The sequence below is a fragment of the Hippopotamus amphibius genome, chromosome 9 (assembly GCF_030028045.1).
Source record: "Hippopotamus amphibius kiboko isolate mHipAmp2 chromosome 9, mHipAmp2.hap2, whole genome shotgun sequence".
Taxonomy (NCBI): Eukaryota; Metazoa; Chordata; class Mammalia; order Artiodactyla; family Hippopotamidae; genus Hippopotamus; species Hippopotamus amphibius.
In genome coordinates, this window is record NC_080194.1 from 32,352,236 (window position 1) to 32,378,402 (window position 26,167).

The 26,167-nt window shown below is 47.0% G+C and overlaps 1 protein-coding gene across 1 annotated transcript in view; it reads left to right on the forward strand.

Moving 5' to 3' along the window:
• The window catches only part of DKK3 (dickkopf WNT signaling pathway inhibitor 3), a 49,384-nt gene that overhangs the window by 8,133 nt on the left and 15,084 nt on the right, over nucleotides 1-26,167 (forward strand). The window contains exon 4 of the mRNA XM_057695203.1: nucleotides 1,482-1,565. Within this exon, the coding sequence (XP_057551186.1) occupies nucleotides 1,482-1,565 (84 nt within the window). The remainder of the gene's footprint in view (nucleotides 1-1,481; nucleotides 1,566-26,167) is intronic.

The window sequence follows — 26,167 nt, forward strand, 5'->3', positions numbered from 1 at the left end:
GTTTTATTCTTGTCAAAACCCATAGTAAGTCATCCTTTCTGACAGTAATTAGCCAATAGGTTCAGCTTCTTCTTAAATTTGCTCCTTGTAGGTATCACAGTACCCAAGTGTGAGTCCTACCAGTAACTAGTGTGATTTTGAAAAAATTACTTCAATTTCATGACCCTCACTGACCACATTTATGAAATAAGGGTATCAACACCTACATTACGGTATCATGGGGGTCAAATACCTCAAAGTATGTGTGAGTCCTTTTAAACTATAAAGTGCTATGCAGCAGCAAAGTGTTCTTCTTATTGTTGTTCTTATGGTGAAGTTACGGTATCTGCACCGTGTAGTCGTTCTCGAGTGGGTTTCATGGAGCTCCTGCCCTGTGTGATGCTTTATAAAAGCGGGGTTCAGTGGTGAAACATGTTTGGAATACATTGTACATATTTCTCTTCCTAGAGATACAGAAATACACCTTGGTATAATAAAGGCTCTGAGAAGTCCTGCAACCTAATACACACAGGATTGTACAATTTAAAAAATATATAACATTGGTTAATCCTGTAAAAATCTGGCATAAAGGAAGAAGACATCACCTCTTTGCTGGAGGGAGGAATTATTTATATAAACATTTTAAAGTATGTTGATAAAGACATGATCTTTATCTCCTCAGAACTGGAATTAGAACTGGAATTTGATCCACTGTTGCACATTAGGCTAAGAGTTTCCACTTTGTTGTTGCTGCAGGCGCCTGTGATATTAGAGCTGGCAGGAACTTTAAAGATGACCTAGAAATGAGAAAACTGTGAATCAGAGAACAGAAATGATTTGTTCCAGGTTACATACTAGATGGTTGTTGGTGTCTGAGCCAGGGCTCAAAGAACACAGGTCACCTAGCTCCTGGGCTTCTTTCTGTTCTTTTATCACCAACACAGAGGTTAGACATGGCCTTGGATGGGGTGGAAATGGCCTGGGTTCCATGTCAGGTTTCTAAGGCTCAGCTTTGAGGTTACAGAAGGCAGACAACAGAGGAATATGGGGCCAGGCCTCCCACTGTACTTAAGCACTTTCTTGATGAAACAAAACACTTCACCAGAATCAGGAAGGGGCAGCTGTAGCTAAAACCTGCTTCCTTCAATACCCAGACCTATAGCTGCTGAAAAGAAACTTGACATTGAATTTCAAATGAATGAGTCCTAAGAATGATAAAAATAGCGCTGAGTATTTGCAAGGTGACAGGCTGTGTGCCATATGCTTTACACAGACCGCCTCAGCCCTCCTCCTAGCAGCCCCATGCCATAGGGGGGCTCTTATTGCTGCACCATCTAATGCTGCTGGTGGAGCTCAGAAAGAAAAGGGGAGTGGGCATTCTGTCTACTGTGACAGGTGCTTCTGCTTCAGAAAATAGAAAACAACAAAACAAAACAAAACAACTTGTGGGATTTGTCCAAAATTCCTTCTATTGCACATTCACTGTGCTTGTTCTCCTATAGATCACCAACAACCAGACTGGACAGATGGTCTTTTCAGAGACAGTCATTACGTCGATGGGAGATGAAGAAGGCAAAAGGAGCCACGTGAGTTGTCATCGTCCCCTTGCTCGCACCCCAGGGCACACACTCCTTTGCTTGGCTCGCCACAGCTGGCTCAGACTTCAGACGGTGGGCAGGAGGGAGCTCACTCCCATGCACCTCTCCTGCCTTGCTTCTGCTAAGATTCCTCAATTCCTACATTTCTGGCCAGACAGCCGCAGTCTGATAACAGACTCTGTCCGCCTGCACTTTGCCTCACAAATGGCAGGACACATTCAATTCAGGTGTCATTTGCACGGCTGCATCTCGGCCTTGAAAGGGAAACACTGAAGTATCAGGTTGCATTGGTCAGGGTCCCTGGTAACAAGTCCTGGTGCATCTGGCCTGGCTCATGTCATTTAAGATCCCAGCCCTGGTCCAGCAGTTTGAGAGCAAGAAAACCTTAAGTGGCACCCAGTGGCCCAAGGGAAAGGTGTCCTCCTGCTGCAGGCTTCATGCTTGGGCCCATCACGATCACACCTGCCACTTGCTGGCCTGTTGCTCAGTCCAGAGGCGGGCTGCTTTTTAGAGAATTGTAGATTCAGCACATTGAGAAGGGCGTCATTTCACAGAAGGAAGACCTGGCGTGGGTCGGGGGATGACTGAGTCTGGGTCACCGGTGTCCAGACTCCCAGACCGGAGGTGACTCCCCTGCATCTTATCTTTGAAAAGAGGTGGCTGGTTTCAAATGCGGAGGCCTGGTGAGGAGCGGACAAGGCGACTGCCAATTGACACAGTCCATCGTAAAAAGTGCCTCTATACGGCTTGCAAAGGCCAACCTCTCGGTGCCCAGGCACCTTATGCAAACTTCCGACAGCAGGTTCTTTCCTCTGAGGTGCAGAATGCATCCCCAGCCTCCCGAGGGGATCAAGGATATTCTCTCACCCCCTGTGGCCTTAACACAGGAAGAGAAGCAGTGTACTCGTCATTGTTAGGGAGGTGGTGTTGCTGTGCTTGGTAGTTGATGGGTCCTTTTTTTTTTAATATTTACTTATTTATTTTCACTGAAGTATGGTTGATTTACAGTGTTGTGTTAGTTTCTGGTGTACAGCTAAGTGATTCAGTTATACATATACACATACATATATATATATTCTCTTTCATATTTTTTTCCATTATGATTTATTATAGGATACTGAATGTAGTTCCCTGTGCTATGCAGCAGGGTCTTGCTGTTTATGTATTTTATATATAATAGTTTGTGTCTGCTAACCCTAAACTCCTAATTTATTCCTCTCCTACCCCCTTCCCCCCTTGGTGACCATAAGTTTGCTTTCTATGTCTGTCAGTCTGTTTCTGTTTTGTAAACAGGTTCATTTGTGTCATAGTTTATATATTCCACATATAAGTAATATCATACAGTGTTTGTCTTTCTCTTTCTGACTTATATCACTTAGTATGATAATCTCCAGTTTCATCTATGTTGCTGCAAATGGCATTATTTAATTCTTTTTTATGGCTGAGTAGCATTCTGTTGTGTAAATATACCACATCTTCTTTATCCATTCATCTGTTGATGGACATTTAGGTTGCTTCCATGTCTTGGCTATTGTACACTGGCTGTGAACACTGGGGTGCATTCTTCTTTTTGAATTATAATTTTCTCCAGATATATGCCCAGGAATGGGATTGCTGGATTGTGTGGCAACTCCAGTTTTTTGAGGAACCTCCATACTGTTCTCCATAGTGACTGCACCAGTTTACATTCCCACCAATAGTGTAAGAAGGTCCCCTTTTCTCCCCATCTTCTCCAGGGTTTGTTATTTGTAGACTTTTTTTTTTTTTCAGCTATGCAGGATCTCTCTTTATTGTCAGAGCTTTGTGTGTTCATATAGTAAGCATATCTCAGAAAAAATCTTTTATGGCAGAGCATATCTTCCCTCAGCATCTACCAGTTTCTCTGTTATTTGTAGACTTTTTGATGATGCATCCTGACTGGTATGAGGTGGTACCTCATTGTAGTTTTGATTTGCATTTCTCTAATAACGATGTTGAGCATCTTTTCGTGTGCCTATTGGCCATCTGTATGTCTTCTTTGAAGAAATGTCTATTCAGGTCTTCCGCCATTTAAAAAAGATTTTTTTTCTATTTATTTATTTGTTTATTTTCTGCATTGGGTCTTTGTTACTGTGTGCGGGCTTTCTCTAGTTGCGGCAAGCTGGAACTACTCTTCGTTGTGGTGCACAGGCTTCATTGCAGTGGCTTCTCTTGTTGTGGAGCGTGGGCTCTAGGCACATGGACTTCAGTAGTTGTGGCACATGGGCTCAGTAGTTGTGACTCATGGGCCTAGTTGCTCCACAGCATGTGGGATCTTCCCAGACCAGGGATCAAACCCATGTCCCCTGCATTGGCAGGTGGATTCTTAACCACTGCACCACCAGGGAAGTCCTGCCCATTTTTAAATTGGGCTGTTTGGGTTTTTTTGTTATTGAGTCATATGAGCTCTTTGTATATTTTAGAAATTAAGCCCTCGTTGGCTGCATCTTTTGCAAATATTTTCTCCCAGTCTATAGGCTGTCTTTTCATTTTATGTATGGTTTCCTTTGCTGTGCAAAAGCTTATGAGTTTGATTAGGTCCCATGTGTTTATTTATGCTTTTATTTCTGTTGCCTTGGAAGACTGACGTAAGAAAACATTGGTACGATTTACATCAGAGAATGTTTTGCCTATGTTTCCTGATGTCATGTCTTATATTTAAGTCATTTAGAGTTTATTTTTGTGCATGGTGTGAGGGTGTGTTCTAACTTCACTGATTTACATGTGGCTGTCCAACTTTCCAAACACCACTTGATGAAGAGACTATCTTTTTCCCATTGTATATTCACGCCTCTTTTGCTGAAGATTAATTGACCGTAGGTGCATGGGTTTATTTTTGGGCTCTCTGTTCCGTTCCATTGATCCATTTATCTGTTTTTGTGCCAATACCATGCTGTTTTTTTTGTTACTGTTGTTAAGAACTTTTATTGAGATACAGTTAACATACAATAAACTGCATATATTTAGAGTGTACTATTTGGTATCCCAATCTCCCAATTCATTCCCCCCCAACGCTCCCTACTTTCACCCCTTGGTGTCCATATGTTTGTTCTCTACATCTGTGTCTTTAGTTCTCTCTTGCAAACCGGTTGATGTGTACCCTTTATCTATATTCCGCATATATGTGTTAATATACGATATTTGTTTTTCTCTTTCTGACCCACTTCACGCTGTATGACATTCTCTAGGTCCATCCATGTCTCTACAAATGTCCCAGTTTCATTGCTTTCTGCAGCTGAGTAATATTCCATTGTATATACCTACCACATCTTTTTTATCCATTCATCTGTTGATGGGCATTTAGGTTGCTTCCATGTCCTGGCTATTGTAAATAGTGCTGCAATGAACATTGTAGTGCATGTGTCTTTTTGAATTGTGGTGTTCTCTGGGTATATGCCCAGCATTGGGATTGCTGGGTCATATGGTAGTTCTATTTTTAGTTTTGCAAGGAACCTCCATACTGTTGTGCATAGTGGTTGTATCAATTTACATTCCCATCAACAGTGCAAGAGCGTTCCCTTTTCTCCACACCCTCTCCAGCATTTACTGTTTGTCGATTTTCTGATGATGCCCATTCTAACTGGTGTGAGGTGATACCTCATTGTAGTTTTGATTTGCATTTCTCTAAGAATTAGTGATGTTGAGCAGATTTTCATGTGCCTCTTGGCCATCCATATGTCTTCTTTAGAGAAATGCCTGTTTAGGCCTTCTGCCCATTTTTGGATTGGGTTGTTTGTTTTTTTGATATTGAGGTGGATGAACTGTTTATATATTTTGGAGATTAATCCTTTGTCTGTTGATTCATTTGCAAATATTTCCCCCCATACTGAGGGTTAATACCATGCTGTTTTGATTACTGTAGCTTTGTAGTATTGTCTGAAGTCTGAGAGGGGTATGCCTCCAGCTTTGTTCTTTTTCCTCAGGATTGCTATGGCAATTCTGCATTTTTTATGGTTCCATATAAATTTTAGGATTATTTGTTCTAGTTCTGTGAAAAATGTCATGGGTAATTTGATAGGGATTGCATTAAATTTATAGATTGCTTTGGGTAGTATGGCCATTTTAACAATATTAATTCTTCTAATCCAGGAGCATGGGATAGCTTTCCATTTCTTTGAACCATCTTTAATTTCCTTTATCAGTGTCTTATAGTTCTCAGCATATGTCTTTCATCTCCTTGGTCAGGTTTATTCCTAAGTATTTTACTTTTTTTGATGCAGTTTTAAAAGGGACTTTTGTTTGTTTGTTTGCTTACTTTCCCTTTCTGATATTTCATTGTTACTGTAAAGAAATGCAACCGATTTCTGTATGTTAATCTTGTATCCTGCTATCTTACTGAATTCATTTATCAGTTCTAGTAGTTTTTGTGTGGGTCTTTAGGGTTTTCTATATATAGAATCATGTCATCTTCATATAATGACAATTTTATCTCTTGTATTCCAATTTGGATACCTTTTATTTCTTTTTCTTGTCTGATTGCTGTGGCTGGCTAGGATTTCCAATACTATGTTCAATAGAAGAGGTAAGAGTGGGCATCCTAGTCTTGTTCCAGATTTTAGCAGGAAGGCTTTCAGCTTTTCACATTGAGTATTATATTGGCTGTAGGTTTGTCATAAATAGCATTTATAATGTTGAGATATGTTCTCTCTATATCCACTTTGGTGAGAATTTTTATTATGAATGGACATACAATTTTGTTAAATGCTTTTCTTGCTTCTATTGAGATTAGCATGTGATTTTATCTTTTCTTTTGTTGACGTGGTGTATCACATTGATTGATTTGCATATACTAAACCATCCTTGTGAACTTGGGATGAATCCACTTGGTCATGGTCTATGATCTTTTTTACGTGTTGTTCAATTCAGTTTGCAAATATTTTGTTGAGAATTTTTGCATCTATATTCATCAAAGATATTGGCCTCTAATTTTCTTTTTTGGTGGTATCTTTATCTAGTTTTGGTATCAGGGTGATGATGGCTTCATAGAATGTCTTCAGGAGTGTTCCCTTCTCTTTAATTTTTTGGAAGAGTTTGAGAAGGATTGATAGAGGTTCTTTGGTAGAATTCACCTGTGATGCCATATGGTCCTGAACTTTTGTTTGTAGGGAGTTTTTAAAATACAGATTCTATTTCATCGCTAGTGATTGGTCTGTTCAAATTATCTGTTTCTTCTTGATTCAGTTTTGATGGGCTCTACGTTTCTAGAAACTTGTGCATTTCTTCTAGGTTGTGGAAATTGTTGGCATATAATTGTTCATAGTATTCTCTTATTTTTTTTGTATTTCTGCAGCATTGGTTGTTATTTCTCCTCTTTTATGTCTTATTTTGTTTATTTGGGTCCTCTCTTTTTTCTTCTTAGTGAGCCTGGCCAGAGGTTTGCCGATTTTGTTTACCCTTTCAAAGAACCAGCTCTTGGTTTTATTGACTTTTTCTATTGTTTTTTTAATCTCTATTTAGTTTATTTCCTCTCTGGTCTTTATTATTTCCTTCCATCTGCTCACTTGATGGGTTCATTTTGCTTGTTTTTGGCACAGTGCTCAGACATTTACTGCAGGCTGGGGGAGTCCAGTCGGCTTTGTGTGGTGGTGGTGACCCCGCATTCAAGGGACCTGGAAGCTGGTGGGGGGCAAGCTGTGTGGTGAAATGAAAGGAGACCTAGTGGCAGAGGCTGGAAGCATGAATTTGTCACTTACAAGCTAGGTCACCTCATTTCCCCCATCTTTAAATGAGGCAGTGATTTTCACCATCTCTTCCAACTCTGAAAGTGCAGAAGCCTATGAAACAAAGTTGGGATTTACTAAGGTCAGGGGGGAGGAGAGGCCAGCTGTTGAAAGTGGAAAGAGACAGAGAGAAGAAAAAAAAAAGAAAAATAGAAAAAAACAAAAAACAGCAGACAAACAGATGGTACCAAGAGGGAAAAGCTTTAAAGTATTTCAGATTTAAGTCTTTGTGAAAGGGCAGGGAAACACAATTCTCGGGGCTGTGGATTACAAAAAAAAGATTTTGTGTTCAAGAAAAAAAAAAGGTGTATGATTGCACAATAGTATGGTTTTACTCTGGGGAGCCTGCCAGACGCCAGAGAGCAGCAGTGCTGCTGTGAGTACCTCTGTGGGGGCCCAGGTACACATCCCATGCTCCCCGCTCTGGCCTCCAAGTGAGGCAACTGTGTCAGACTTGGAGCCCCATGAGTGGGGAACCAAGGCTCTGAGAGTGGCGGGTGGGTGAGAGACAAGATCTCAAAGATGCCAAGAACATGTGTGGGTCAGGGAGCAGCTGCCTGCACTTGTGTGCTGCAGCCTCTGAGTTTGTGCCAGTTTTCCTGAGTCTGCACAGCTTATGTGTCCATGTTCCAGGCTCAGTCGGGAGGCCCAGAATCCCCATGCTGCCAATGCAGCGTCATACGTTGATCATGAGATGGAGGACATACGTGTGGCACCTCTGTGCAGTGCATAATCTGAAACCCTGTGTACGATGGTCCTGAGGATGAGGGAGGGTGACAGGGAAAGACACATCCAAGAAACCCAGAAGGTAGAGACTCACCAGATTTTCCAGATTCCTGCTCAGGCCCTTGGGATCTTAACTCAGCATGTTTCTCTATGACAACAAACTCCAATTTGATTGGCTAGAAGGGTGACCTGGGGCATCTGATGTCTGACCAGCCAGTGCCTGGTGAATCCCGTGGGTCTTTTTTTTTTTTTTTTTTTTTTAAATAAATGAATTTATTTTATTTTTGGCTGTGTTGGGTCTTCGTTGCTGCACACGGGCTTTTTCTCCTTGCAGTGCGTGGGCTTTTCATTGCAATGGCTTCTTTGATTGCAGAGCATGGGCTCTAGGCGCATGGGCTTCAGTAGTTGTGGCTCACGGGCTCTAGAGCGCAGGCTTAGTAGTTGTGGCGCATGGGCTTAGTTGCTCCATGGCATGTGGGATCAAGGATTCTTAACCAATGTGCCACCAGGGAAGTCCCTCCCTTGGGTCTTTAGAGAACAGCCTGGAGACTTTGCAAGGCACCTGTGAAAGGGAGGTCACGTGGCAGGAATGGTGGTGTATTACCTCACTACAGAGCCTCGCTCGTTGTTGAGAGCCTTGCCAGGAGTCAGGGGAGCAAGGTCTGGTTTCAGATGCCCACGGAATCCTTCCATTAGAATCCTCTTTGGTTCCTGGGTTACCCTTGTCCCCATACAGCTGAGCTGGGATTCAAGCAGAGACATGGATCTCCTTCTTCCGAGTGGTAGGCTGTAAAGACTAGATTGCCTTCAGAGGCATAAGAACGTCTGGACATCGTCCCCACTGTCCCATTCCACAGCTTGGCAATTTAATGATTTTTACAGTTGGCTCTGGAAAATGCGTTATGTGCCAATGAAGCATTCTCGTAAATGGAAAAGGGAGGCTTGCCACTCAAGAGGACAAAAATTATATGCTGTTCAAACCTTCAACTACTATAAATAGGAGCTAAATTTTCAGAATTGAAAAACTCCCAGATGAGTCCAATTAAAAATAATCACCAAGCACGCCATATTTTCTTTTCTTCAAATGCTGGGACATGTAGTCATACGTATGGTAACCTGAGGAGGCCCACGGAAAGTCACAGATGGTAACACTATATGCCCGTCTAGAAAACCTAGCACAGTACGGGCAAGGCATGGGTCTGTTTTTGCTTTCACTTGCAAAAGGGGAAAAGAACGTGGTGGCTTGTTTTTTCACCTGAGTGCACTGGCGATGGTAATGCGGTCTGACATCTTTCTGTGAGGCTTTTGTATGGAGCCCTCCGCCTGTCTCCCTTCATGGGCCACCGGGTGGGCTGGCCTGTGCTGTGCTACTTTCGTGCAAGGGGTTAGGAGGAAAGTGGTGTGTTGGGAGCTAGAGAGCAGACAAGCCGTTATGCATACACGCAAGGCTTTTGTTTATAACCAGGCCCCAAATACGAAGCATCTGGCCCAATTAGCCACGGCACCATTTTGAAGGGACACGTCCTCTCATTAAAATACAGCTCAGAGCAGCAGAGCTTAGCATGTGGTGCATTTGTCATCTTTTCTGTTTTTACAGTAGAATATGATATAAAAGAGCAGGTCTGTTTGTTTCTCCAGCTGAAGACCTACCTTCAACATACTTTATTTGAACCTACGGGCTCAATCACGTAAAACCAACTCCAAGATATTGCTCAAGACTTCTGAGGGCTTAGGTAAACAAATTCCACTACCAAAAAATCACCCAGATAGTCACGGTTTGAGTAACCCTGCAATTTCCTTGTCCGAGAGAATGGTCAGGGCAGACAGCGGACTGTGAACAATGACAATGGAATTCTCCACCAGTGTGAACTCAAGGTCTTCTCTGCTGCACGGATGCTTTGTCTGTTATTTGTGTTCAGGTCTGGGGGAAGGGGGATGGTAAGCTATGGCTGAATTTCTCCAAGATTTATTTGTTTGTTTCCCACTGAACAGTAAATGTCCTGTTATTTCAAAGCCCAGAAAGGCCTGGCAAGAGTGTGGGTGGAGAAAGCGTGTTGAATGGCCCCTTTTCCCATTAGGCCTTGGGTTCTTCTTTGCCCCCAACTTCTTCATTCATCACAGAGTAAATGCAGGTGGGTGTCAGCTTTGTCTGCTCCGGCTACCCTGATTTCTGAGGCTGGAGTCGCCCTTGTCGATTTCATGGAATTGCAGAGGGCACCATGCTGAGGACTCATTGGGGTTTATTTTAACAGAAATGTATTGGCGGAGGGCATGGGTTCCTCAGAGAACTTCAGTCAGTTCCCAAAGGCCCAGCCTCCTGAAGTGTCCTGCTGGGTCTGTGTTGGGGGGCGGGGCTGTGTGGCCAAGTCCCAGAAAATGCATCCCTTTCCTATCAGTCAGTCTAGGGGCAGAATGAAGTTTGAACAAGGTGTGAGGCCCACCTGGGTTCAAACCTATCCTGACCCTCACAAGCTCTGTCCTGTGTGATTTGGTTTCTTTCTTTATCCAATGAAGCTAATAATCCCTCGTTCACAAAATTGGGTGAGAGTCTTGTAAGGCGAGGCTCATAAAAGCTCTTTGTATAATAATAATGAGCTTTGTATAAAGCTCATTATTATTGAAAAGTAATTAACATTGGGTTCTAACTGGCTTCTCCCCTGGTTCCCAGCAACCTACTGCAAAAAAGGAGTGGAATTTCCCCGGAAGCTGGGGATGTGTTTCAGGAGCTCACGGCCTCTTGCCACTGATGTTTGTGGCCTTGGGCTAAGTTCTCTAGAGCTCTGCCTCACCCTCTGAGTAATGCATTTTGCTAGAAACTCTGTGCTCCCCGCCTCGAGCCTGACTCATGCTGCACTTCTTGTCCTCACGAGTCATAAGTGTCTGGTTTGGGTGTTGGGGATACAAATAAAGGAAGGATGGACCTAGTGATTGGTAAGAAGCACAGCTGATGGTCAAGTGCTGACAAGTTCCAGGTTGGGGCAGGTTGGCAGGACGTATGCTGGTTTCTATAGAAAATAACACGCTTGTGGTTCTAAGAGTGATGGCAGAGTCTCGAGCAAATGTGCAGTTCCACAGTCTTATAACCCGACACTTGGTCCATTTGTGTTTCTAGATTTATATTTTACATTGACTTTGTATTTTATGGTCAAGTATAAGGCCCTCATGTCTTAATCCAGTAGGAAAAAATTATAGGGAAAATCAAAGAGCTCTGGAACATTCTGAGAAGTGGAGAAGCAAACCCCAAATAAATAAAGTTGATGTGGGTGAGCACTTTTTAAGGAGTAGCCATTTCTTTTTGAGCTATAACCTGGCTATATTAACTTGCACTCTCCTCAACCTAAATATCCTTCAAGAAGGAACTCGTGATTCCACATGCAAAATCAAAATACTGCGAAGTTGGTAAATGTTTCATGTAAGTTGGTATAAAAGGACGTCTTCAGTAAAATGTTAAGTGAGGAAAAGGCAGTTGTAAAGCAGTATATTTACTATATATTTAAGGTATACTTTATACATACAGTTTATGAAATATCTCATTTTTAGAAAAAGTATGCCTTAAAAAGCTTAGGAAAATGTACACAAAATCATTACTAGTAGATATCTCTGGAAGAATTGAACTTTGCAGAGACTTTTCCTTTGTAGAACTCTGTATGTTTTGAGTGTTTTACAAAGAGGGTTTGAACTATTTACAGATTTGCTGTAGATATCTATCTATATTTTTGAACAACATTGCAAGTTTTTCTTTGTGTAAAACCTGGAAATTAAATTGGTATGTCAATGGGTGTGCATATCTAAGATTTTGAGAGATATTGCCAAATTTTCCTCCTTAAGGTTGTACTATTATTGCTCTTAGCAGCAATTTCTGAGATAATTTCACTAACCCTCTCTCACCTACAGTGGTTGTTACAGTGGGTGACCAACTTTATCTTCTTTTTGTTTCTATTTCTTTGATTATTAGTAAGGTCAAGTGCAATGGCTGTTTGAGAATTGTAAGTTGTAGAAAACAGAGAGTGCTCCACAAATTAATCTCATCCCTTCCTCTCTTCTTCAGGGAGAAGCGTCAGTTATGCATTCCAGGCTCTTCCCAAGGCCAAACAGCATCTGGCCCAGTGTGGGACAGATTAGGAAGGTGTGAGGTTCCAGCAGGCACTGTCTGTGTGTTCTGTGCCCGTGGTGGTGGCTGAGGGGCTGTGAGTCACACCAGGGAGTAGGTGATGGTGACATGCAGGCTACTGCCACCACCCCTGTAAACACAGAATGGTAGGCACTCCCTCCTTCCTTCTTTGGCCACTTTTGCAAACACCCCAAAGCTTAGATGCCCTCTGAGAAGAGAAGCACTTCAGTGGGATGGGTAAGGCTTGGGCGCAGGGAGAGCCAGCTCAGACTGCAGCTCTGTTTCTATTAGCTGTGTGACTGGTGAAATCCCTTAGCTGTTCTAGGCCTTAGTTTCCCCGTATGTAAAGTGGGTTCATCAAAGTACCTTCCATATAGCGTTTCATGAGGACAAAACAAAACAGTACAGGTAAAAAAAAAAATACCATACAGTGCCTAGAACACGAGAATAAGCAGCCAGTAAATATCAGGTCTTTGTTGTTATTGTTATTTGATTACCCCCAAACCATGGCTGTCAAAATTCCCAGTATTAATTATTCAACTCATCCATTTATTTGCATATTCACTGAGCACTTAATGTGTGTCTGGCAGATAAATGCAGAAGACCGGCACTGACAGCAGAGAAGACCCAGGCTAATGGTGGAACAAAAAAGTAAACAGGTCATTACAACATGGATTCATACATATTTCCTAAGGCAGAGGTGGACAGAGCATGGTGGGAGACTTGTGTGAGTGTCGGATGAGGTAGCCAAGCAAGATTTTGTCAGGAAACACTCCTTCTTGGTCTCTGGAGTTTCTGCACATTTTATAAGCAGAGGCACGAATTGTGCTCTGGTTTCAGACTATCTTTTCAAGGATGTTTGTACAGCAAACAGCCTTGGAAGACAGAGACAGCTTTCCCTCCTTGGCCGAGCGCAGGTTTGCTTGCAGTCCGTTATATAACATTTGGGTGCTCTCAGCTTGACATTCCTCAGCTGTGATGCACACCCACTGCACATGCTGGATCCACCCGGGCCCCTCCACATTGCTGCCTTGTGGGACTTGGGGGTGAGGGGAAAAGTCACAGACGTGAAGTTCATGCTGCTTCTGTGCGATCGGCATTAAAGCCCTTTGTCTCTGACCCTGGAGTCTCACATCTCTGTTAGCATCCATGAAACTGTGGAAGCCTCACTTGTCACCTTGCAAGTAAAGTCTCAGACCCTTCACACATCTTGGGAGACTTCCTGGAAGAGGTGGCCGTTGAGCTGTACTTTGAACGGTGTCTAGGAATTCTCATTTGTGGGGAGGAAGGGCATTCCTTGCAGAACCATTCTTTGTTCACAGTCAAGGAGGCGTGCAGAAATAGAACATGTCTGAGGAACGCTACATAGTTTAGAATGTCAGAGCTGGAGGTGTGCTTGGGACTGCAGCAGATGAGGCTGGGGAGAGGCAGGAATTAGATCAGGAAGGGCTTCGAGAGCCCAGCCAAGGAGCTGGAAATACATGCTGAATCGGGAACATACCCTGCGCCTGTATAGCATGTGGAGGCTCCGCACCATCCCCAGAGGAAAGAGCCAGGAAGACGTGGTTTGGATGGCAGAGACGGTGGTGGGGACAGGATTTTGCTTAATCCTGCTGAAACTCGAGGCTGTGGTGTCTGGGCCCTGCAAAAAGCTTGGCTTCAGGGCTTGGAATCTGGAAACTTTTACTTAGAAATGGAACACACTGCTTTTGCGTGGTGCCAGTAGGCAGGCCAAATACATGACAGTGATTGAACTTGAAATCTCATTAGGCTGACGGCTGCAGAACAAGCTGATGTTCTGTGGCTTCTGAGTAGCCCGAGCGTGTCAGGGGCTAAAGAGTTCCCTGTGCAGGTGGGTGGCTGTCCACGGCTGTTAGGGCCTGGGGATCCTTCCAGGCCAGTCCAGCGCCTTTGCAGCCTGGCTGTAAGATCTGTGGCTCTGCCCTTCCTTGATCTTTGGCATAGTTCTGAAAAACTCACGGAGCTCGTGAGTCCAGTTTGTTTTATTTTAAAAATAACATCAAGGACCACAACGTTCCCTTGTTTGGTCACTATGACTCAGAAAGTGACCAGATTAACCATCCTCTCTCTGAAGCCACCTATTTCTCCTTTTCAGGGCAAATCCTGGTAGCAGATCAGACCAGCTCATCAGTGCTGTGATGTGATTGAGTGCTCAGAAGTAATTAATGACCATAATGGCAATAGTAGTAATAGGCGGTGATGAACATAAGAGCTGCCGTTTATGGGCCCCTTGCTGTGAGCCAGGCACTGTGCCTGGGATCTGACCAGCTGCCCTTCACATAATCCATACAACAACCGTGCCAGGCACATGCACTCTTGATCCCATTTTATGGATGAAGTGACTGAGGCTCAGAGACGTTAAACGGCAGGGCGAGGTGGAGAGCCAGGACTGAAAGAAAACAAAACAAATTACTTAGGTCTTCTCCGTTGCCAAACCTCTAAAACCCATGTTCTTAATGTTCTTTAAAAAACTGTGGTGAAATATAAATAACACAAAATTTACCAACCCAACCCTTTTTAAGTATGTAGGTCGGTAGTAAGTACATCCACATTGTTGTGCAACCAATCTCCAGAACTCTTTTCATCTTGCGGAACTAAAACCCTGTACCCATTAAACAATAACTCCCCATCCCTCCCTCCCCCAGGCAACCACCCTTCTATTTTCTGTCTCTATGAATCTGACTATTCTAGATACTTCATGTGAATGGAATCATACTGTATTTGTCTTCTTGTGATTGGCTTATTTCACTGAGCATTATGTCCTCAAGGTTCATTCATATTGTAGCATGTGTCAGAATTTCCTTCCTTTTTAAGGCGGAACAATATTCTGTTGTGTGTATATTTTCATTCGTCTGTCAGTGGACACTTGGGTTGCTTCCATCTCTTGGGTATTATGAATCATACTGTGATGAACGTGGGTGTACAAATCTCTCTTTGAGTCCCTGATTTCAATTCTTTTGGGTATATACCCAGAGTGGAATTGCTGGATCATAGTGTAATTCTATTTTTAATTTTTTGAGGCACTACCATACTCTTTTCCACAGCAGCTACACCATTGTACCTTCCCACCAGTGGAGCATGAGATGGGATGTTTTGTTACCTGTTGGTTTCCATGACTGTAGGCACTAGGGAGCTCAAGGGCCCAATGTGAGCTGTAGGGCTGTACAAAAATCCCAGGGCTCTGCTGCCCTAGGTCAAAGCAGTGCCTTTCCAACACTGGTCCCACTGGCAGCCTCTGCAGTATGGCAGCCATAGTCTCAGGGGGTGTCTTTGAGGTGTACCTGACACCACTAACCAGAGGTGTAGCTAGACACTAACTCATGCCCCAGCCTCTAGCCAGTATGCTGAAAACTGCCCCCTGCCCTCAGCTGGGTGTAGGCAGGCTTAGGGTGCATCCTTGGAAATTCATCTCTAGGAACCAAAGGTGTGGTTTTCCTGATATCTCCACCCTCTCCACACCCTCCTTTGTGAGATCCCCTACCCTGTCTCCTAAAAGAATCCCGGAGGCTTTGGGGAAGTCCCACTTTCCTGTCAGGGCACTGCAGACTCCTGGGGGCTCAGGCCTCCAGGGAGAGGGTTTTGTGGTGGTGGCAGCAGTTTTTTAAATTCCCACTGGTGGTTGGGAGGGCTTCCTGGGTGGAGGGCCAGAAGACAGGGCCTCTGGGGTCACAGGTAGAGCCAGTGGAAGGGAACTGGTCAGTGAAGGTTTGGGATGCAGAGGTATGTGTTTAATGCAGTCAGGGAATTCACAGTCATGCCCCAAACCTGATGAGCTGAGCTGGTCTTCCAAATCGGGCAGGAATGTCTTCTCTTGGTCCCATCCCCAGCAGACTGTAGGAAAATGATGGATGAGGACTGAGTCATCTAAATGTTTGCTCAGATCTCATTGCTCTGTCTAGACCCACTGTCAGTTCCATTTTTCACCTCCATCTCCTGAAAGAGAAAGAATAAACAAGACATTTGGGTACATTTTATGGGAGCACAGAGCAGTGGGATTTGGAGTCTGAAGTGCCACGGGTTGGAATCCCTACTCCCTGGGCAACTTCCCCCACTGCTCTGAGCACTGGTTCCTGCTGCGTGAAAGGAGGAGTTAGTGACTGCCCCAAGGGTGTTTTAGAAGGAAGAGGCAATGTATGGAGAGTATCTGGCACTTAACAGATGCTCAATAAATGTAGATTCTCCTTTCTGACCTAATGTCCTGGGCCTCTGGGAGCAGGAAGCAGTGACTTACTGAATATGAGGGTGATAAATTAGTACAAGTGTTTATTTTGTTGTAAAGTTGCTGTTTCTTGAAAAGCCAGTGACTGAGAAACTTTCTCAGGTGATATTGGCTAAGGTGCTGGGCCAAACAGATGAAAAAGCTGTTGTGTGTGAAGACAGGAATCGTGCCAAAGATAAAGTAAAGCAGGATTTCACTGAGTCACAGTTATAAATGGCAGGATTCACAGGGTCCTTTGAGCTCCTGTAGACCAGGGTTGAAAACATGGGGCACATACACTGCCATTCTCCCCACTGCCACACCCACGGCAGACAGCGCTCATCCATTGTAGTTACTTCCTCACGAGCCCAGATAGAGCTTCAGAGCTTCAGGTAGAGCTTGAGATAATACAGCACTTGAAGCAGCCATTGAGAATCAACTGGAAAAGCACTTCCCATTCCTGCTCAGGACCAAACCTCTCATTGTACAGATGGGAAAACAGGGACGGGGGCCAGCAGGGGGTGGGACACATAATTTTCTCCAAGTCATGCAGCTGTTGGAGTTGGGACCTCATATCCAGTTCAGTTGGTTTTTTAATACACTGTGGACCTGGAGTTTCCTGTTCAGGAAGCAGGGCCTTGGTGTCCCTGTTTTTGTGACATCTGATGAGATTAGTAACAGGGGGACTTCCCTGGTGGTCCAGTGGTAAAGAATCCACCTTCCAATGCAGGGGATGCAGGTTCAATCCCTGGTCAAGGAACTAAGATCCCACATGCTGTGGGGCAACTAAGCCCACATGCCATAACTACTGAGCCCACATGCCACAACTAGAGAGCCTGCATGCCGCAAACTACAGAGCCCCCGCGCTCTGGAACCTGCATGCCACAATTACAGAGCCCACATGCCCTGGTGCCCGTGCCACAACTAGAGAAGAGAAAAACCCACATGCCACAACTAGAGATATGCCCGCGCACCACAACGAAGAGCCCACATGCCTCCATTAAGATCCCATGTGCTCCAACTAAGATCCGACACAGCCAAAAATAAATAAAATAATCTTAAAAAAAAAAAAGATTAGTAACAGGGAAGATGGTCTGCCTAATGCTGACAAGATGGTGATGACCAATGGGAAAGGGTCTCCTCAGGTCCAGGGAGCATCAGAAGTTGACGAAGTGGTGGCCAGGAGAGTATCTAGAAGACTGGGAGCCCTGGGAGGGCAGGGGCTTTGTCTGTTGTGTTTACCTCTGTATTCACACGGGGTCAGCGCTTAGTAGTTGAATAAACAAATTTAACGGACGAAAGCTCTATGACCAAGGAGTCAGCTGGGGACTATAAACAGAAACAGCAGTCCTGGAAGAGAGGATTCAGCAAGAGCTACAAATATGCAGATGAGTTTTATTTGCTTGAAAAAATGGTACTTTCTGTTTTTCCTGCCTTCATTCGTTCATCTACATTATTGAGCACCCACTGTTTGCTGGCTGTATACCAGGTTTTTTACATCTTTTATTTTCTAATCTCTATGATACTGGGAAGTAGATATTATTTTACAGATGAGGACACTGGAGTTTAGAGAAGTTAAATTCCCAAAGTCATGGTAGTTGGTTGAATGGTAGAATGGGTTCCCATTCCTCCAAAACCAGATGTAAACGTTGGCCTTTTCAATAAAAAGATATATTTCTGATAGAACAAGTCAGGGAAGTTTGCAACCATTATTTGGGGTGGTTTCGAAGAGGTGATCATGACCCTTCCGCCACCTGGTTCCATTCCTGTCATTTATGTCGCGTCATTGAACACCCCTCCCCGCCAAAAATGTTCAAAATGAAAAACCAGAATCACAGAAGGACCACTGCGTGGCAATAAACACAGGGGTCTTTCCCTCCCAGGGATGGCAGAACCCCTTGGGGTCACCAGGGGAGGCTATCGGGGTTAGGAAACTGTGGAATCTCTCACCCACTTTCTTCTGCTCTCGCCACTGGTTGGGTATGAGGCCCGTGCCCCTGAAGAGGAACATTCTGAACCACTGCGGAGGAGCATTTTAAGTGGGTGGCAGGCACTCGTATCTGAAGTTTGGCCACTGACACATTTCAATGATGTGATGTGGAAAATACAGCCGCAGTCTGAATTTTCCATAGTCTCATAATTCGTGGCCTCCCAGAAGAGGAAGCAGGTACAAAAGGCAGAGAGAGCCCACTGCCTGGTGAGTAGCGGTCAGGATGGAAAAACGTCTTGGCCCACAGGTGAAGGAGGCCCGCTCTCCAGGCCAGTGGGTTCCTGGTGGCTTGAGGTGGGCAGGAGCCAACAGACTCCATCCCTCTCAGGCCTTGCAAGCAGCAGGCCTTAGGGGCAGCCCCTCACCTCCCAGCAGCCTTTTGCTTTTCCCATTGCTTTGGGGTCCTATTTTTTCCTCATGATGTCTGCAGGGACCTCCTTTCCCAGGGAGAATTCACACCTTGCCGCAGAAAGGTTAAATCAAAGGCCAGCAGTCATGCTTGGTGCTGGCCTTTGCAGAGCTGTTCCCCTCCCCTGACAGCTTTGCTCGGATTTGGAGGGTGAGAGAAAGGGAAGAGAACTAATATTCATTGAGCACCTACTATGTGCCAGGTACTGAGGACTGTTTCATAGGAGCGATTTTCTTTAACTCTTAGCAAACCCACCTAAAACAGGGGGTACCAGCCCAGCTTTAAAGATAAGGAAGCACAGAGTGACTTGCCAAGGTTGTATAGCTAGTAAGTGACCGAGTTAGGACCTGGAAATAGGTCTGTCTGTCTTCCAAGCCTAGCCGCCTTCTACCATGCACTACTTCACAAAAGGGGCAGATGAGACGGTCCCTAATAGTAACTGAAAGTCTGGCCCAGGCCATGATATGTGGACACACTTATCACCCTTCATCTTCGTAGCAACATAATTGGTTTGGTTTTATCATTCCCATGTTACAGATGAGGAAACTGCAGCCCAGTGATGAGGTTAAATGATTTACCCAGCAAGGAGAACTGAGAAGGAAGCGGGCCTGGGGGCTCACTGTGGGGGTAGTGGGCCCTTTTTTTTATAGCCTGTGGCTGGGGTCTTGGCTTGGAGGGCTGGAGCAGACCCAGGGATGGGGGTGTATTCCTCGATGCTGGCACCTTGGGGGGCAGCACTGGGGTCATGATGATGATGGGTGGCTCCAGGGCGTGTGGGGCAGAAAACCTAGGCGTGCCCGGACCCGTCTCCTTGGACCACAGCCACGGCCTCCCCCTTGGAGCTGTAGCTTTCTGTGTCCCCTGCCATTGCATGAAGATGAAGCAAAATAAGATGTGGCCACTTGTGAGCAGAACGAGGCCAGAGCATATGTTTTTCCATGACGGAAACATATTAAGGCTTTTTCCAAGCTCATTAGCACAAATGGTTCGACTTGGAAGGTTTTACAATTCCACAAGCCCCTTTTAAAGTCCTCGCTGCGGTGAGCTTTGTGGGGAGTGTTAGGGGAGGGAAAGCGTACTTGCTGACAGCAGCAAAGAAGCCAGGACCAGGGGGTTGGAAACCCATTCGAGGCCCAGGGGGGATACCAGGCTGCTTCCCCACCCAGCAGCCTGGCAGTGGCTGGAGAAGTGACTTTTCCTGCATGGGGAGAAACAATTTTGTTTTTGTTTTCTGTTACTTTACAATTTTCTTCATCTTTTTTTTTTAAAGGAAGGTGAAGGAATCCTTTGAAATGTATTTTTAAAAGAGGCTGCTAGATGAGAGGCACTAAAGCAGTAGTTCTAACCCTTGGATATGCATTAGAACCACCTTCTTAACCTGGATAGAACTCTTGGAAAGGAAGCACACTTTGATTTTCACCAACTTGTAAATTAAAGTGGCACCTCCTTCAGTCTTGAAAGTAGGCAACAAACCACAGTATCCTTAGCAGTACCCTAGTAACCAGTAGCAGTCAGGCATATTTTTGTGCTTTCTCGCCACTGTTGCAGGTGACTTGAAACAGCATTTACCCTTATCACTACTTAGAAATTAAGGTTGTTGTCAGACCAGCCAGTAGATCTCACTGCTCAGGGTGTTGGTAAAGAAGCCCATAAAACACTGTATCTCAAAGTATTTTGATAACTCTATTTCAGTGCAACAATTTTCCTTTGTAATCTTGTGTGTTTTCCTTTATTCACCTAATGCATTATTCTGAGAAGGGATCTGTGGGCTTTAAGCTGCCATAGGAGTTCACGGCATGGAAAATGTTAAAACCCCCTGTTTTCAAAAAGGCCAGTAGCCAGTGCCCACACTGGGGCCTCTTAGTCATTCGGATTTAGACGTGGCCTTCCTGGTGTTGGGGGGGGGGGTTGTTGAAGGGATCTGTCTGTGGCCTTCCCTGGAGTGGGATCCCCCCACTGTAAACAGAGCGTGACCCCTGGACCCCAGTGATGCCAGCAGCTTGCATTCAGGTGCTTTGAAGCTAAGGACTGTGCAGACTCGTTCGCAGGAAACTGAACTTTGAAAAAATTCTGATCACCTGCTTTGCAGGGGCTCTTGAAAATTCAGGGTTCGGGTCCACCTCAGGGTAGGAATGTGCAGGTGGTCCCAGATCTGCCGTTTGAGACCAGGTGGCCCAGATGGGAAGCCTGCAGACTTAGGGCTGCTCAGGGCTCCAGCAGAGGCGAGTCTTCCTCTGGGAAGGCCCGACGCCCTGGCTGGGGCTTGGTGGCCTGGGCCACCTCCTGACGCATCTCCTGACCTCCGCCTCCCTCTAAGGCCCGTTTCACCAGCGGCTCAGCTTGAGGACACAGACAGAACATCCCACTGGAGACTTTTGATGTATTGGGAGGGATCCCCTTCTCCCCCAGAGTCTGTTCTTCCTCGGAGAAGACTTGATCCGCTGCACTGCAGACTCAGCCCCAAGCTGTTGGGGTGCAGAGAGGAGAAGGAAGAGGAGCTTGCCTTCACCACCCCCAGTTCTCTCTAGCACACATGCCCTGGGACTGAGCCTCAGAATGCTCTGCGCTGAGAAGCTGGATCTTACGTAGGGCTAAGAGTGTGTTGGGACATGACACATTCGTGACTTTCTTCCCAAGGCAAAGGGAAAACTATTTGAAAGGGTTGAGTTAGGCCAAGTCAGCTCACTGACTCATGTGAAAAGAGTAAAAAGAAACCAACTGAGTAAATATGGAGAAACTCCATCCATCCCCAGTGATGGAGGGAGGCTCTTAAATAGAATCCAAATGTAACACACTCTCAGAACTTACTTAGCTTCCTTACTGGAAAGCCTAAACAGACGCTCGCATCCTATCCCTGAAACCTGCTCTATTCTACTTCATCTCCTGCGTTATTCTTTCCTGTGAATGAAGGAAGGAATCACACAACTGATCGTGTGAGCCATACCAGGCTTAGCCGCGTGCAGGTAAATGTGAATGTCATTTAAGTTTCATCCTAGTAATTGCTTCGTTTGAAAGTGAGGGGATTTCACTAGGGTCTGTGTGAGGAGTTGTGTGGGGGAGGACACAGATCTGTGTCCCCCACAGGCCCTGACGGGGCCCTGCCCACCGCAGCCACACGGGAGCATCCTCCCTGCCTGTGACTGGCACTGGCCGTGGCCTCCCCTAGTCACAGACACATAAAGGCCCATAACACCTGTGCCGTGGCAACGGCTCGCTGCCCTCCACGGCTGAACATGATTAGTCTGGGGCAGATGCCAGCACTGAGGGGACCTCTTATTCTGGTCGCAAGTGTCGCAAAAAGTGGCCAAGGCCCAGCAGGACTGGAGGCGAGGGGATGCAGAAGGTGCACGAGGACGTGAGGCACACAGCTATTTCAGCCCTGAACCAGGAAAGGAGGAGGAGGAAGGAGATGGAGATTTGCCCCAGGTGGCTGAGCGTGTGGCTGAGGGGACAGCACAGGCAGCCCTGTGGACCAGTGTCAAGAAGGTGGTGGAAACAAGAACTGAGACATGCCTTCCCACACACACTCCTGTCAGGACGCCCTGGACCTGACCCCTGGGAGACCTTCCGTGACACCCAGATCCCTCTCCCTGGGAGTGCCCGTCCTCTGCCCCCAGAAAGGCTGGTCCCAGTTCCCCGAAGGCATCTCCTCCTGTGTCTCCTTCGAGGCTCCTGGCGCAGCGGCGTCCAGGAGCACTCCTGTCTCCTCAAACATAGCACAGTCCTGGAGGACCCACCATCACACCCCTGATGGTGCTTCTGGTGGCCTCATTCATTGCTCAGGATGTTTATGTTAAAAGAGGGAAGGTATAAGCCCCACGCCGTGGACTTCCCTGCCAGCACCGTGGGGCCCGGGCTGGGGTTGGGGGGCGGGGGGCCTCTACCACAGGGAGCATCGCCAGAAGCTCTGGGGACCCACCATCCGAAGGGCTGGTATTTTATGAAAAGTCACTTGGATTCTTAGGACTCCTAGCTCTGCCGGACTCTGGAACATGAAGGGAGATGTCCAGCCAAGGAAAAGGACATCAAGCCTGTTTGGCCTGGAGAGCAGCCAAGAAGACCAAGGAGGTCACAGCCTGGCCGAGGCCAGAGAGAGAGAGTGGAGACGAAAGCGTTCGTGAACTCAGCCACTGAGCAGGCGACCAAGCAGAGGGTTATGGAGTTGGCCTCCTTGCTCCAAATGACTGCCTGGGACTGCTGAGGACACAGCCCAGCCTGCTTCCTGTCTGCCTACCAGCAGGGGAGTGAGCCCCATCGAGACACCAGCCGTACCCGTTAAGACACGAGATCATCACCCGTGTGCCAGGCGGGAAGACTGGCAGGGCACAGGGCAAGTTTGGGATGTGCTATTCTCAGGTTATCTGCTATCCCAACCTCCATGGTGTAAAACAGTTATTTGTTATGCTCGTGGATGAGGGGCTAGGCATTTGGACAAGGTGCAGTGAGATGGTTCATCTCTGCTCCAGAGCCTGAGAGCTGCAATTTGAAGCCAGGGTGACTCAGTGGCTAAGGCTGGAATCATCTAGAAGCTCTTCACACTCCTGCTTCTGGTTGTTGCCTAGGACATTAGCTGGTGCTGCGGCCTCTCCGTGTAGCTTGGGCTTCCTCCCAGTACGGAGCCTTGGTTCAGAGGGCAAGCATCTGAAGAGGGAAAGAGCCAAGCAGAAGCTGTGTAGCCTCTTGTGACCTAGCCTTGAAAGTCATGCATCATCACTGCATCAGATTCATTAAAAGTGAGCCTAGGTGCTCTCCTAGGGTGGATGGGATGGTTGAGGGCCGGCCCTTTCAGTCCCCCCAACTACCTGTTTCAAGAAACAGTCCAAAGATGCCGTAAGTGCTCTGGTTAGACGAGGCCAGTGACTCATGTGAAGGTCTCGGAGAGCTTTGGGAACTGAGGCATGTCCTGCCTTGTGTTGCTAAGAGACCCCAGTGACCAACCAGCCACTGGTGACCTTGGCTGCTGCTGGATGGGGTACCCCCCCAGAGAGAAAAGCCAATTACAGACACGCGAAGCCCCCCAGCTTGAATCTTGGCTTTCCCAGCGGCAGACTTGGCATGTCTTATAAATGCTTATTGGTCTTTGGAACACAAACCTCTTCCTTTCTTAACACAGCTTCCACTGGGGCGGATACTTAGGGCCTGGGGCCCCCAGAAGACAAGCCCTCGCTGCCCACTGGGGAGAGTCAGGGATGTCTCTGAGGCGGACACGTTGTGGTGCACCTTAAAGATGAATTGGCAGCGCAGGGAGGTGAGGGCATTCTAGAAGCAGGGACCAGAATTGGGTCTTGGGGAGGTCAGGAAATTGGACTGGAAAGCAGGTTGGGAACTGACCAGGAAGGGCTCTGTGTGCCGGGCAGAGGTTGGACTCAGGTCATGGCTGGCAGGGAAGGTGGAAAGACAGTGAGTTACAAGGTGGAGTGTCCTCAGGGTGAAGGTCTCATGGGGACGCACAACCTGGATGATTCATCTAGAGTCCAGGACCCTTGAGCCCTGCAGATCCAGACACTAGACATCCTTGGCCCTCACGCGAACTGAACTCAGTCCTCACTGATGTGTAGGTTATTCGTTTGTGGAGGTGAAGAGCATCTCTTTCCAGTGGCAGGAATGTTGGGACCTCATCCAGGACACCCCTTACCTGGTGTCAGGGTCTTGGGGAGCCAGGTTGGTTGTCTGAGGGTCGCTGGGTGAGTGAGAATTCCAGCCAAGGGGGCAGTTCACGGTTCCAGGTGCTGTCTGGTGCAGGCAGAGCAGAGAGCTCCCCATGACAGAACCCCAGGCCCCCATCTCTTAGGTCACGGGGGGACACACCTGTTTTTTGTTCACCTCTCCCCTTGTCACACTTTGTTATTATGCCGCTATCACAGATGCAGTCTGGCCGTTCCCCGGGCCTGGAGGGCTGCCTGTCTCTTCCGATTTGGCAATGATTGAATTAGTCCAACCTCAGCCTCCTCCAGGGCCCCTGTGCTGGGGCAGCTTTCAGAACAATTAGGATTAGGCTCCTGACGGCTTGGGTGGCAGGTATCTTCTGCCCTAACTGTGTCCCATGCGCATTTGGTGAAGGTGAGACCTTCAGAGCCTGCCTTTGGAATGGGAAGCAGGGGCGTGCCCACTCAGCCTCAGAAACGTGGATGGGGAGAGGGTGGAGGGCTCGCTCCACTGCTTCTAACCCAGGCAGCTGACAACACTCATTGGTTAGACACAACTCAGGCACGTGAATAAGAAGTTTCCTCTGGAATTAAATATGGGTATAAGTTCTCCCGAGGAAACATGGCTCAGGCTGAAAGAATGTGTTGGGAGGTTCTGTGAGTGTGTGGCTGGCTGTGTCTGTGGCCTGTCAGCGGGGCAGGCTTTAGTCTGGAACACCCCCTCTCCATCCCCAAAGACCTGTGGGTGGGAAGGTCTCCCCAGAGGGCCCAGGGTCTGGGCTGAGAGGGCAGGAGAAGAGGAGAACTCCAGGACCATGTCGCAAGTGATGTTGGCGCGGAGGGCTTGGGAGTGTAGTTCTCCACACCTGGCATGCTGAGCCCAGGTGGGGCCGCGTTTTCCTCTTTCTCGGGCTGTGTGATTGGCGGGAGGAGGCCCAGGCCTTTGCAGATGTTGGGACTTTAGGATAATGATAGCTGGCGTCGGCTCCTGGCTCCAGCCTGGGTTTTTCCATTGGGCGATCTCTGCATTGTGGGTCAGGCCAGAACCGTGGGTGAGGTTTGCGGCCCCTGCCTGCCCTGAGCTGGCTGAAAGTTTCCAGGGCGGCATCCAAGAGAGGCTGGGGGCACCCTGCTGTGTTTGAGACATATGTGCATGCGTCTTACAGGCTCCTGCAGTTGGCCCGGTCTTAAGGTAAAAAAAAAGCCCTCTGAGGAGCGGGGAAATCTGACTTGGAGATCCCGCAGAATGAAGGGGGGGCTGCCTGTCATGCGCTCTCAGCAGTGCTCCTAGTCCTCCAGGCACCTGCCCCAGGGGCCCAGCCTTGGGGACCCTGCCCTCCCTTGGAGGCAGAGCTGGCAGCTCCCGGCCTCCCCCGGCACCTCCTGCCCCATCCTTCTCCTTCCTGCTTCCCGGCCTGGGCCCCCAGCCTGCCTGGGCCCCCAGCCTGCCTGCGCCCTGGGGTCTGCCCTTATCTCCCTAGAGCACTGGGTTAGGGTCAGGTGGAACTCCTGGGCTTGAGTGCCCTGCCCTACCACTTCTTACCCATGACCTGGGCAAGTGACCTCACTGCCTTGGTTTGTCTGTAAAATTGGGCTTCTCTTGCTCACTTTGAAAGATGAGGATAAGCTGAGAAGAGGGATGCCAGATGCCTCAACCAGGGGGATGGACACGTGTATCTCCTGGCCGCTTGCATGCCCGCTTGTAGTTGGGGATCCCTGGGCCCCTTTGTGGTTCTGTGCACCTGTCCTCCT